The 14,926-nt window shown below is 34.1% G+C and overlaps 1 protein-coding gene across 3 annotated transcripts in view; it reads right to left on the bottom strand.

Annotated features, from left to right (window-relative positions):
* Positions 1-14,926, bottom strand: part of LOC115875993 (sialin) — a 92,801-nt gene that overhangs the window by 34,924 nt on the left and 42,951 nt on the right. For all 3 annotated transcript variants that reach the window (XM_030891637.1, XM_030891638.1, XM_030891636.1), the window contains exon 2: positions 11,001-11,235. In XM_030891637.1, coding sequence (XP_030747497.1) covers positions 11,001-11,085 — 85 coding nt within the window. In that variant the 5' untranslated portion in view covers positions 11,086-11,235. The remainder of the gene's footprint in view (positions 1-11,000; positions 11,236-14,926) is intronic.

Raw genomic sequence — 14,926 nt, forward strand, 5'->3', positions numbered from 1 at the left:
TATAATATATTATTAATTATAAGAAAAATCATCCACTTATACCTGTCATAATTTAAATTCGGATTAAACTTGATTTATTAACACAAAATGATTTGGAAAATATAAGAATTCCTAAGTAGTACTTGACAACGATGATATAAATTAGGAGAGTCACTTTAAAATGACATTTTATACTTTTTACACTGTCATGATAAAAAAATCCTAAAAATATCCTATAATAAAACAAAAATATCCTGTAATAAAACAAAAATATCAAGAGAATGATTCTCGACAAAAAATCGAAAATAATGAAAATATGTGTAGCAATCATTTTTACAGTGAAACTTCTTTACACGCGTTGGTATAGTCTGTAAAACGAATAACTTTGAATTTGACAGTTCCCGCGGGCTTTTCTAGTGTTAACTTTATTAGGTTAGCAACTTCCGGCCATGCTGACGCAATGCCGTCTCTAATAGAACAGCCTCGGAGCGATATTTATGACGTCACGCTAGTTAGATACTACGGATTAATAAACATGTAGAATACATGGAAAACAATATATACATAATATACAGTTAATAAATACAATATATATATATATATATATATATATATATATATATATATATATATATATATATATATATATATATATATATATATATATATATATATATATATATATATATATATACCTATTTATAGTAATAAATACTTTGGCAGAGAAACTATGAACCATACAAATGCAGCAAATGTTTTACAATATGGCTTAAATCGTACTCCATAGTCAATGTAGATAGTTTTTGTGTTGAGAATAATAATTTAAAAAAATATATGGTCATCTTTTGACAAGTTTAAATTAGTTTTTTAATTGCAGTAAACATTATAATATATAAATAAATTTTGTGAATGCAAATAATAATACATCACTATTAGTAGATATTGAATGTTTTCTGTTAAATTAGATCGATTTTCAAACCTCAAAATTTAAAATATATTTTACATTTTACCCATTATCTTATGTTCCACCTATTTATTATTTGTATATTGTAAAACATTTGCTGCATTTATATGGTTCATAGTTTATGTGCCAAAGTATATATTACTGTTGCGAGCCGGTGTGGACTCGACCTAACCTCACAATATGGCCCGCCCTCGGATGACCTTAACATCGCACAGACACCGCAATGATTCATTCGTTCGAGAAGAATCGAGACCCACTAGAATGGACTCGTACATACGAGAACATTCGAAAACCTTCTCTATGCGCCTAACGATCTTTGGACTATTCTAGATTTCTTTTACCTGTCGGTATAAAAGCCGGCGGCAGTGGCCTAGAGAGGGCAGTTATAAATATACAGTTGACGCGCTAAAATTCAAAATAAATTCTTAGTTATAAATCGTTTGTAAATAGTTCTATAAGTCTTTTATCGTTATTATTTCTGTTAATTAGTGTTAAATAAATAGTGTTTAAATAAATTGTGACTTTCTATCCACACGGAACCGACGAAAAACGTAACAATTGGTGTCAGGTGTGGGGTGTGTGATAGACTAGGAAAATAAAAAGACAGACAATGGCTCCGAAAAAATTGTTGAAAGACTTGAAAGTGTCGGAATTAAAATGCGTACTGGAAGAGAGGGAATGCGAAACAGATGGAAAGAAAAGCATTTTACAAGCCAGACTGAGAGACGTTTTGATTGAGGAAGGTGAGGATCCTGACACATTTTGCTTTGAGCTGGAAGGTGACCTTGACTCGTCCTTACAAAAATTAGACGACAACTTGAACAATTTGAATAGTAAAATAACTGACTTGGAAGTTAATTTAGAAGATAAGATCTCAGAAAATTCTAAAGACATACAGGCCAGCTTCAATAATAAAATATTGAATTTAGAACAAAGTTTATACAACAAGATAACAGAAAACTCCAAGGAATTAGAAGAAAAGATAATAGATACACAAGACAAAATAGCACAGATTGAGGACGATGTTAACAGAAAAATCGAAATTTTAAAAGAAGAAATAGCGAAGTCAAATTCACCAAAATGTCAAGAAACATCGGAGGGACCGAAACTAGTCGAAAATAGGTATGCCTCAAAATCAGTTATAAAACCTCCACAGTTTGACGGAAAAACCGCTTGGGCCAATTATTTTTGCCAGTTTGAGGCCGCTGCGAGAGCGAACGGATGGACAATCGCTGAAAAGGCTACCGCTTTGACTGTCGCACTGCGAGGAGATGCGACTGATATCCTGCAGACACTGTCACCATCGGAACAGGGAGATTATCAGCAATTGGTACGACATTTAGAAATGAGGTACGGCCAAGCTCATTTGGAACATGTCTATCATTCCCAGCTAAAAAATCGCATTCAAAAGTCAAATGAGTCTCTGCAGGAGTTTGAAGCCGACGTAGCCCGCCTCGTCGCCTTGCGTACCCTGCTATGCCCGAAAATGTTATGGAGCGCTTAAAAGTACAGGCTTTTATTGATGGTTTATGTGACAACGAGACAAGGCAAACACTTCTTTTAGCTCATCCAACGCATTTGGGAGATGCCCTAGCACGTGCCCTGGAATTTGAGGCCGCGAAAGAATGCTCTAGGTCTCTAGGATTTGTACGGGCTGTTGAGGAGAGTTCCGACGATTCCAAAGTGGAAAGGATTGTGCGGAAAGTACTGGATCAGTATATGAGTAAGAAGGGGGGACCGATTCGCTGTTGGAATTGCGGACAGATGGGAAATCGTTGCAAAGAAGAGAAAGAAGTGAAAGTCTTAAGGACGACTGTGGTTGGTGATAGTTGGCAAACCGAAGATCTTGCAAATGACCAAATCAGTGATCCAGAGTTGGGCTTGGTGATTAACTGGAAAAACGCGGACCAGAGACCAACGTGGGAGGAAGTTTGCAGATATTCGCCGAACGTGAAGTCGTACTGGTCCAGTGGAATTCATTGGTAATAGATAACGGATTACTTCGCCGTGTGATTGTGAGACCAGAGGGACAAGAAGAGAGAAGGCAGATCGTCATTCCAAAGAAGAGGGTCCCTGAAGTCTTGGCGGAAGTTCACAATGGAACCAGCGGTGGACATCTTGGTGTTACCAAGACACTTGGCAAGCTGCGTGAACGGTTCTACTGGGTGAACTGCAAAGAAGATGTGAGGGCCTGGTGTAAGAAATGTGACATTTGCGCAGCCATTAATGGGCCACAAAAGCGTGGTAAAGCCCCTATGCGCCAGTACAATGTTGGTAGTCCCTTCGAACGAATAGCGATCGACGTGGCTGGTCCTTTCCCGGAGACGAACGATGGCAACAAATACATTGTGGTAGTAATGGATTACTTCAGCAAATGGGTCGAGGCCTACGCGTTGCCAAATCAAGAAGCGTCCACGATTGCTGATGCCCTTGTTAAAGAATGGATCTGCAGGTTTGGTGTTCCCATGGAGCTTCATTCAGATCAGGGAAGAAACTTTGAGTCCAATCTGTTCCAAGGCGTCTGTGAAGTCCTGAACATCCGCAAGACCAGGACGACTGCTCTACATCCACAATCCGATGGGATGGTTGAACGCATGAACAGAACTATCAACCGTTATCTGGCCAAAGTAGTCTCTGACCACCAAAGAGACTGGGACAAATTTCTTCACCTGTTCCTGTTGGCCTACCGTTCATCCGTCCAAGAATCTACAGGGCAAACTCCAGCCAGCATCGTTATGGGACGGGAAGTGCGCCTACCCTGTGATCTGAAATTTGGTTGCCGACCGGGAGAAGAAGTCGCCGGAGAAGATTATGTCCACACACTACGTCAAAGGATGGACGACATTCATCAGAGAGTCCGCCTAAATATTCAAAGTGCTAGTGACCGAATGAAGGAACACTACGACATTCAAGCTGAGCATGGAGGATACCAACCAGGGAAGTTGGTGTGGCTATATAACCCGCAGAGACGTCGTGGGTTATCTCCGAAGCTACAATCCTCGTGGGAAGGGCCATACGAAGTCATGGATAGAATTAATGACGTCGTATACCGTATCAGAAAATTGCCAAAAGGAAAACCGAGGGTAGTCCATTTCAACCGTTTGAGCCCCTACCAAGGCGAAATAGAAGATCGTGCTGGGACCGTGAGAACCTGCAGCTTTGATCCCCCTGATTCGGAGATGTCCTTTGACGATTTCATGGCCCGATACAACAGCAGTGAGAAGGCTCGCTATGGTGTAACCAAAGAAGATCAACGAGACCTCTTTTCCGTGCCTCCTGATTATTCGCTCGCTCATTGTGTGGCTCGAGATTTGCGGATGTCCAGAGGAATCGCTGCGACGTTCAATGAGAAGTTTGGGCGTGTCGGAGAACTACGCCGACAGGATCCAGAGGTTGGAAGCGTCTTGAGGCTAACCGACAATGCACATGGTCAAGCAAGGCACATCTTCTACCTGGTCACCAAGGAATGGTCCCCGAGTAAGCCGACTTATCTCAATCTATGGAAGACCCTGATTGAACTGAGAGAAGCCCTGCTAAACAACAACATTGCACGATTAGCCATTCCGAAGCTGGCGTGTGGACTCGATGGTTTGAGTTGGCGTACAATCCGGAACATGATTGAAGTCTTGTTCAGATTTACGGGAATCGAGATCCTCGTTTGCTGCTACAACCCAAAGCTGAGATCGGGAGAGAAAACTGTAGACTGCTATTTCTACCAGACTTCGCAATGTACCAGGGGCCAGCTTTGCAAATACCTTCATTCACCGTATAATCTCGGGACGAGCATGTGCCTAAGAAGGGGCAGTGTTGCGAGCCGGTGTGGACTCGACCTAACCTCACAATATGGCCCGCCCTCGGATGACCTTAACATCGCACAGACACCGCAATGATTCATTCGTTCGAGAAGAATCGAGACCCACTAGAATGGACTCGTACATACGAGAACATTCGAAAACCTTCTCTATGCGCCTAACGATCTTTGGACTATTCTAGATTTCTTTTACCTGTCGGTATAAAAGCCGGCGGCAGTGGCCTAGAGAGGGCAGTTATAAATATACAGTTGACGCGCTAAAATTCAAAATAAATTCTTAGTTATAAATCGTTTGTAAATAGTTCTATAAGTCTTTTATCGTTATTATTTCTGTTAATTAGTGTTAAATAAATAGTGTTTAAATAAATTGTGACTTTCTATCCACACGGAACCGACGAAAAACGTAACATTACTATAAATAGGTATATATTATATTGTATTTATTAACTGTATATTATGTATATATCATGTAATTATTATGTAATTATATCATTTTTAAAATACAAACCAAAAATACGAGGAATAATTATGTTTTCCATGTATTCTACAACATATTTATTAATCCGTAGTTTCTAACTAGCGTGACGTCATAAATCTCGCTCCGTAGCTGTTCTATTAGAGACGGCATTGGTCTAATTAGAAATGTCAAAAGCTGATGATAATAATTAGAAATGTCAAAAGCTGATGACATTTTACTTTTGTCAAATATGACATTTCGTGTTGATTTTTGCAAGAAGAGGAAGAACTGTCACTTGTTTTATTATTTTCCTTTTCTATTTCACGAAAGTAAAAAGAGTTACTTATCTGATTCTTTCAGGCACTCAATTTAAAGAATATCAGTAACTTTTTTGACAGAGGGATTTTATATTTTCCATGTTGGTAAAAAATAACGGTCAAAATTCAAAGTTATTCATTTTATAGACTATAGTAAAAATTCAAGGCCGTGACATGACACGCGAGAGGTAAGGACAGCCTACAGTTTCGAAAAAATCGTCCGATTTAAATGAAATTCGGTATATCGAAAAATCGGACCAAGCCCAACTTGGCCGTGTACAACACGTGTCACTGTGCCAGTTAGTTTTGACGTAAGAAACGTCAAAAGCTGATGTCCGATCGCGACCAAATTTGGTGGGAAGGCTATGTGAACGACGGTGCACACGGTCCCATCCTGCAAAGTTGGATACGACGTTTCGTTTACATCTTCATCAGGGTGGGACTAACGATCTGATATTGAAGGAAAATGTGGGTCGATTTCGGCATAATTGGGGACGGGCTACAGGATGACGCTCCCGACGTTTCGAACCGATGCCTCTAAATGGCCCAAATCATCAGAATTTTTCTTAATATGGGTCGATCGGAACCAAACTTGGCGCGTGGATAATGGAGTCGTCAGGAGGACAGACGTTCATTTTAATACTAATTCTGTGAAAGTGAACCGAATTATTTATTAATTTTTAATTTATTATTTTTTCAACATTTCAAACTACACTTTTTCAAACATGTCCTTCAAATCCTTCAATTTAATAGCTGTTAGTAAGAAGTTTCACTTCAAATATGCGCACATGGTGCATAAACAATTTTTTTATATTCTGAATTTGAGAAATTAAGAACACAACTCTCAATTACCAAAGTTAAAAATATATCTATTAGTCCAAGATGCCAGAGCGATCAGACATAACCTTAGGCTCTCAGTAGTGCTCTCATGTGCTTTGAATACCGGCGTGTGTGTGGGTTTCGCCCTGTGACATTCTGGCAGATACCAGGTAAGAAAGGTAACTAAAAATAAGAGTTACTTAACTTAAATTTATATGGCTGATTTTTATATATCTTCTTCTTATCACGTCCACTCCTGTTGAAGGTTGGCGATCCAAATGGCAATTGTAGCTCTGGAAACTGCAGCCCGGAAGATTTCCGCAGACGAGCGTTCAAACCATCTTCTTAAATCCTTTAGCCATGAGTTCTGGCGTCTTCCTACCTGATCTTTTACTTTGCATTTTGCCCTCTATTATGAGGCGCAGTATTTCGTATCTACCACCTCTCATCACATGACTCAGGTATTGCATTTTTCTTTCCTTGATGGTGTTCAGTATCTCTTTTTGTTTCTGCATGCGTTGGAGTACTTCATCGTTGGTGATCCTTTGTACCCATGAGATTCGCAGCATCCATGCATTACACATACATTTCGAAGGCTTCTATTCTCTTTTCGGTCTGTGAATCCAGTGTCCAGCTCTCACATCCATAGAGTAACACAGAGAAGACCTAGCATCTGGCCATTCGAGTTCTGAGTTCCGCACTGAGGTCTCGTCTTGTAAAAAATGATTTCATTCCTACGAAGATTTTTCTCGCTTGCTCAATTCTTGAAAATATCTCTCTTTTCGGGTCGCACTGACTATTGATGTTAGCTCCTAAATACTAATACTTTTTATATAATGTTGTTGTTGTAAAATATTCCTCTGAAGTAGTATCAAAAGTATCAGACACTTTTCATGGGCCAGAACTTTTATCAGACGCTTTAAAGCTCAACATGAAATAAATAAACTTTACTTATTTTTACACGTCTGATTTTTACATATCATATTAATGTTATTAAGACAGCTATTATAAAGTTATATTTAATCAGTCAGACAAATTGTAATGACCAAACATTTACGGCTAAATATTTTTGAGGGGATTTAGCTCTCAAGCCAAGTAAAGTTCATTTCAGTGTATTAAAGTTCATTTTTTGTGGAATTTTAAAGCGTCTGATAAAAGTTCTGGTCCATGGAAAGTGTTTGATACTTTTGATACTACTTCAGTGTAATATTCTACAACAAATATATAAAAATCAACCATACAATTTAAGTAACTCTTATTTTTAGTTACCTTTCTCACCTGGTATCTGCCAATGTGTCACAGGGCGAAGAACCCCGCAAACACGCATCCTTGTGAAAATAAGTTATGTCTGATCACTCTGGGATCTTACTCTATACTATTTAGTAAAAGTTTCCCAATAGATAGAACGGAGTTAATGTGTAACACTGTATACAGGGTGGTCCGAACTGTATTCAGGAATCTTCGCCAGCATATTCTGCAGATAAAAATAAGTAAAAAAGTTCGTATAAATAGATGTCCTAAAATGTTTAGTTTCGGGAGAGTTTCAGAGTTTCAGAGAGAATTTCAGGGAGATACAGGGTGTAGAAGTTTCATTTTTATTTCGATTTTTTCTAGATAATTTCTGAAGTAACGTCAATATTTGGATGAAAATAGGCGTATGGAAGTTTTTTGACATGAGAAATTTAGATGTCAATATGACTCCTACTTGTAGAGGGCGCAACCTACATATTTTTAACTGGTTTGAAGAGTAATAACTTTTCGTCCGTACCTGTATAAAACTACTGTGTAAAAAATATTCATTTACAACGTTTTTACGTAAACAAGGTCTCTTGGTAAAAATCGCTACGAGTAATGGTTCTCGAGATATTTGTAATCGATATTCTCTATACCTGTCAGCATTGACATAAATTAAACATGTTGACTAAGTAGTTATTAGACTGAAATCATAAATTTGAAATGTTTTTGTGCCAAAAGTTCAACAGAAACTGTTTTATCATCATTCTTTTGAAGAAAAATTTATGATTAATTTAAAAAAATAAAATGTTCCCAAATTTATCATTACAGTCAAATAATGTTTATTTTTTGTCAATGACATATTGAATATTATATATGGTATTGAATATTTCCACTCTAAATATCTTGAGAACGGTTGCTCGTAGCGATTTTTACCAAGAGATATTTTTTACGTAAAAATCACGGAAATGTATATTTTTTACTAAGTAGTTTTATACAGGTACGGACGAAAAGTTATTACTCTTCAAAACAGTTAAAACACATGTAGGTAACGCTCCCTACAAATAGGAATCATATTGACATAAAAATCAAACTTCTCATGTCAAAAAACTCCGAGACACCAATTTTCATCCAAATATTGACGTTACTTCAGAAATTATTTGGAAAAAATCGAAATAAATATGAAACTTCTACATCCTGTATCTCTGAAACTAAGCATTTTAGGACATACATTTATACGAAATTTTTTACTTATTTTTATCTACAAAATATGCTGCCGAAGTTACCGGAATACAGTTCGGACCACCCTGTATATTACAAAAACAGAATTTCATTTTTGCATTCTTCTGTATTAATTTATACAAAATGCTAATTTATTACGCACTTTAACGATTGGAATTTCGCAAGGTCCTTTTACGAAAAAAAAACAAATTTTTATATGTATATTTAATTAAAAATACTTAATACGTCAATTAATATTCATTCATAAGTAAACTACAGTAACTAGAACTAACTAGTTTATTAGCTAATATCATAGAAAAATCAATAGAGAATATCCATATAAAATTGCTATAATAAATTAATGTATTACTAAGTTCTAATATATTTATTGATTTTGTTTAAATAAAGTGTTATCAGGCAAATAATGAGCTGTTATATTTGATTAAATTTTGTGTAATTCCAGTCATTATTATTTAGCACAAAAAGTATTGACGTTTAGTAGTATATATGCCTATATTGACATTATTAATTCTGAAGAAAATACAAATAAATAAATACCGTGTGCGTCTCAAAAGTGGCTCACCCCTATAACTTTTTTATTTTTTCAGAGAAAAAAACGAGATTTGGTATGTTAGTATATGACATAAATTAGGATTGATTGACGTGTTGAACTGTTTTTGGTCACTTCCTGTTTCACCGGAAATAACTACAATTTTTAATTTTTAAATGGCACCCTCAGTATATTTTTACTTTATTCGATAGAAAATGACACTCTGAATAGAATGACATATCATATGTCAACTTTTGGCATTCTCGCTTAATAAAAATTGTATTTTAAATTTTAGTCTAGAGTGTTATGGCTATGTTAAAAACGTTAATTTTTAATTAAAGAGACTTGGAAAAATATATTTGATCTTCTAATCTTTTTAGTGTCTTGTCCTGGCCGGTTAAAAGATGCCCAAATCGTATTTTTAATCATATCTCAAATTTTTCAAATGGAACGAGGATGGCTCATTAGCATAATTGGAAAAAGCATTTTTTTACGAATAATTTGATACCACACACTTGGTATTTCGAGTCAAATTTTCATTATGAACAGCATGTTATAATTTGAAATTAACCATAATGCGAAAATGTCAAAAGTTGACATATGATATGTCACTCTATTCAGAGTGTTATTTTCTATTGAATAATCCCCTCCTGGGTATTTTTTTACTTTATTCAAAAAAAATTAAAAATCAAAAGTTGTAGTCATTTCCTGTGAAACAGGAAGTGACCGAAAACAGTTGAATACGTCAATCAATCCTAAATTATATCAATATACTAACACACCAAATCTTGTTTTTTTAACTGAAAAATAAAAAAGTTATAGGGGTGAGACACTTTTGAAATGCACCCGGTATATATTCGATATCAATTAAACTTTTAGACGTAATCGAGGGCGCGATTTTTAAATTCATTGTTACCAACCATAGGGACACATTCGTCGCCGGGCTGACTAAAATTTAAATTTCCCGCCGGTGATTCAGGTGGTAGCTCTGCTGTAGAAACTGCCAAGTTGTCATATTTATTTATTTATTTCGTGACATTGTCATTCGTTTTGACAGTTTAGTTTTGTATTACGAGTTTTTGGTTTAAATGAATTGTGTTGTGATATTTTAAGCTTAAATTTTTTTACTAGCAGACCTTGCAGTCGAACGTTCTTTTTAATGCGAAGTGTACAAGATAGCTTAGTAGCCGTAAAAAACTCATCGTAACTTTATTAGAATATTTTGAACGGGAAAGCGGTAGTAATGTCCCTTTATGTTCGTTAAGTGCTGTTAAAGAGGTGAGTTTTGTTTATGTAAATAATAACTGTTTTTTAATTTATAATTAATTTCAGGTGGTAGTTGTTTCTAAATGTTTTATTCTAAATAAATAAAACTAAATAAATAAAAAAGTTGTTTCTAAATAAATGTTTTTCTAATGATGTTTCCTAAAATATTTTGACTGTAAAAGTGGGCTGGTCAAGCTTAATCAGGTAACTAAAAGTTTATTTGAATGAACTATAGCAAATCTTATTTTATGCAAATTATTATTATTATTTTATTTGCTTTTTTTCAGATTATAGATTACAAGTATAGACTTATGGGCACGTTTACATATGGTCAGCGGCTGAGCCCAAAATTTTGTACTAAAAATAATAAAACAAATATTTACCAAATATTCTATATACGAGGCACTTTTTCTCTTCTTTGGGGTAGGACAAATCATTGTTATAAACTCTATCATCCATCTTCATCATTGTTACAATACTTTGGAAATAAAAATTGCAGCAGCTTGTTTATTTTACAAAATTATCACTAGACCGAATTCACTGGTTGAAAGCATTTTACTCCATGAAAGCAAGAAAGCTAGGATCTAAGATCGCTGGCCGAAACAATCAGGTGCATAACTGAAACAAAATAAAACTCGGTTAAATATGCAAAGAACGCAGATATATAATAATTATATACATATTTAATTTTACTAAAGCTGTTGATATATACATTCTAAGAATTGTGGTCAAAAATAGTCACATGTTTCAAATAGTTTATATATATAGTTTATATACCTACACAAAATAGTACCTACATGTACATACCTATATTGTTTCTAAAAGAATAAAAACATAGGTAACCTAAACAGTGATATCTATTGTATTTTAACACGCAAAAATCAATTTACATTAAAAATGTATTAATATATCCCTAATATACCGGGTGGCGCACCTCATTCGCCTTAGTTGATTATACGAAAACGGAAAGATGAAGAAACAAAATATTTTATGAGTATATCTGGGGAGGCAATGTGCACATTTTAAAATTATTTTGAAATATACAGGGTGTTTCAGAACTGAGATCCATACCAAAGTTATATTTTTTCTTATGGAACACACACACCGGGTATTTTATTTCAGTTTTGGATTCTTGGACCCAAAAAAAGACATTTATTATAAGGGTTAAATATGTTCAAAATCTTTGGTTTTTGAGATATTTAAAGATATCCAAATTTGCATGTTACGATAGAATAGATTATTAACACCCTATACATTACTTTTCAGAATTAATTCTTGTGCTGAGTTTAAAGGTAGAGAAATAAACTTTACAGAAAAATGTTATTGCTTCCTTAAATGTATACAGGGTTATCAAAAATTGATGATCTATTTTAAGAATTTACTTTACATATAAACTTCGTTATTTCAAATACAACACCATGTATTTTTTTAAATAAATCGAAGCAGATTCAAATGCTCTTTCAAACTATGTTAGGGTTTCCTATACCTATCTAGCTCAGATTTTGAATAAAGAGTATTTTTTCAATAAAATCGCGACCAAGAGAGCTAGTGTCGTCATGGCAAGTTCCTAGTGACAGTTACTAGCTATTTTCAAAATCGAAATTAATTTATGGGCTTTTTTTTTATTTATACTAGTTTACTTCTATTTAATTTACCTACAATAGTTTAATAAGTAATATTTATTAAATATGTATTTATTGTTCTATCAAGAAAAACTGAGAAGTAGATCTTTGATTTATTTTACGATGACTTGTAGATATATGGATTTTCTATAAAAGAGCCAATTACGGCAAATTCATATTTTTCAATTCCAGCGACAGGTTTCTGCCTGATAGGTTTTTAATAAACCACACTACCTACGAAATAGGGTAAATATTTTTTCAAAGGAACGCTTATCAGGAAAATTCCTATTTGGATATCTTTGAGCATAAGCCCTTGTGGCCAAGAAGCAATTTTCCTCACAAAATAAAATCACTAGTAACATATCTATTCGTTCTGCCAGCAGATACTACTTTATTTTTCTTGATAAAATAATGAATACTTACTTATTAAACTATTATAGGTAAATTTAAGTAAGCTGTTATAAATTATAAATAATAATGTCCACAAACTAATGTCGACTGAAATGAGAAAATTTCCATGGCGACACCAGCCATCTTGATTGCAATTTAATTTAAAAATTGCTTTTTATTCAAAATCTCAGCTAGATAGGTATAGGAAACCCTAATATAGTTTAAAACAGCATTTGAATCTGCTTCATTTATTTAAAAAAATACATAGTGTTGTATTTGAAATAACAAAGTTTTTATATAAAATATATCCTTAAAATCTTTGAATAAGAAGACTAAGAAAGGAGCATAATGCTATCCATGTATTCATGCATGGTGGGCGGAAAAAGCACCATAAAAGCACTCTAGGGTGGGGATCCTTGACAGTTCTGTTTGACGATTCACTTGACACATTTGAATTTGATTTGAAATTTTGTGGATTTGTCAGTCTTTACGGAGCTTATTTTATGTTATTTATTATTTATTCTACTACTGATAGTTGTATAAAGGTAGTAAATCTAGATGGAAATCGTGGCAGAACTTAAATTAACAGTGACACTATCGCGATTTATCGAAAAAGATTCTAAAATAGTTGTTTGTGTAGCGTGCAGTAGATCTCGGCAAAAATTGAGTGAAATAATGGAACAACTTTTCGCTAGTAAGTGACTATATAATATACATACGTGTAGTAAATCGATCATTTATGAAATTCATTTAAATTAACTAAATTACATATTTTTCTTGCATTTTAGCTTTTATTTATTACTTGTCAAAGATTAGATGTCAAAGAATTTAGATACGTTAATTTGACAAAGATTTGACTTACCTGCTTCAGTAGAGTATAGGATGTTTGTGTTAATAAATACTTATTATAACTTATCTATTTTTATTAGAATTATATATTTTTATAACAATTTTAATAACTACCAACATTTATTCACAACGTAAAATAAAACAACAAATTATTGAGTCTACCCCACGTCTACCCTACATCATAGTTTTACATTTTTTAAATAAAATTAGAACGACACTGGTAAACCGGAATTTAAGTCGGCCATATTTGAGGCCCATCGCGGTGTACCTAAGATTTTTGATATGCTCCTTCCTTAGTCTTCTTATTCAAAGCTTAAAATAGATCAGCAACTTTTGATAGCACTGTATAAATTTAAGGAAGCAATACCATTTTTCAGTAAAGTTTATGTCTCTACCTTTAAACTCAGCATAAGAATTAATTCTGAAAAGTAATGTACAGGGTGTTAATAATCTATTCTATTGTAGCATGCAAATTTGGATATCTTTAAATATCTCAAAAACCAAAGATTTTGAACATATTTAACCCTTATAATAAACTGCCTTTTTTTGGGCCCAAGAATCCAAAAATGAAATAAAATACCGGGTGTGTGTGTGTTCCATAAGAAAAATATAACTTTGGTATGGATCTTAGTTCTGAAAAATCCTGTATATTTCATAACAATTTTAAATTGTACACATTGCCTCCCCACATATTGTGACGACTTTTCTGTCGTTACCCAAATAGAATGAAAAAAGAATCCGTTGCTCAGGGTTAAAGGAAAGCTGGGTTCGTAGGTAAGGCTTCTGACTCACAGTGACTTTCTAATGTTGTTAAATATTAAAATAAAAAATGATAATATATAGGCTACAGAGATTTTAATATTGATGTTAAGAATTCAAATAGGTATGGTCAAAGACAGTGAAAAGGGCGCCACTTACTTTGTTTATCAGAGTGGTAAAGTAAGAAACCAAAAAAGAAAAATACGATATCACAACATAGCTAAAATAAAGTAATCAACAGCATTAAGGGTCTATTATGTTTATCAGGAATAAAAGTCAGAAATAACTATCCTACATTAAACATTTATTGAAAACGAACACAAGTATCAACAATTAGTCACAGTGATCCCAATAAAACCGCAAGTTATTTTAAATAGATTCGAATTTTTGAACTAAGTAAGCTACTTAATATAAAAAACAGGTGAAATTTATGTATGTCTCAATACGATGATGTTTGAAACATGTCGTGTACAAAAACCTTTAAAATGAATACGTGTTAATAATTTTCATATGAAATATCATAGCTAAGCAAGAATATACTGTAATGAATCAAATTATAACTTATAACGTTAAATAAAAATAATTTTGACTACAATATGTGGGATAAATAGTGATAATTTACCAGGTTATTAAATCTGTTGTCTCAAAAATTATAAAATAAAAGCGTACCTTGTGTATCAAACTTAAGA

The sequence above is a fragment of the Sitophilus oryzae genome, unplaced genomic scaffold (assembly GCF_002938485.1).
Source record: "Sitophilus oryzae breed Bouriz unplaced genomic scaffold, Soryzae_2.0 scaffold_1396_pilon_pilon, whole genome shotgun sequence".
In the NCBI taxonomy this organism is placed as follows: Eukaryota; Metazoa; Arthropoda; class Insecta; order Coleoptera; family Curculionidae; genus Sitophilus; species Sitophilus oryzae.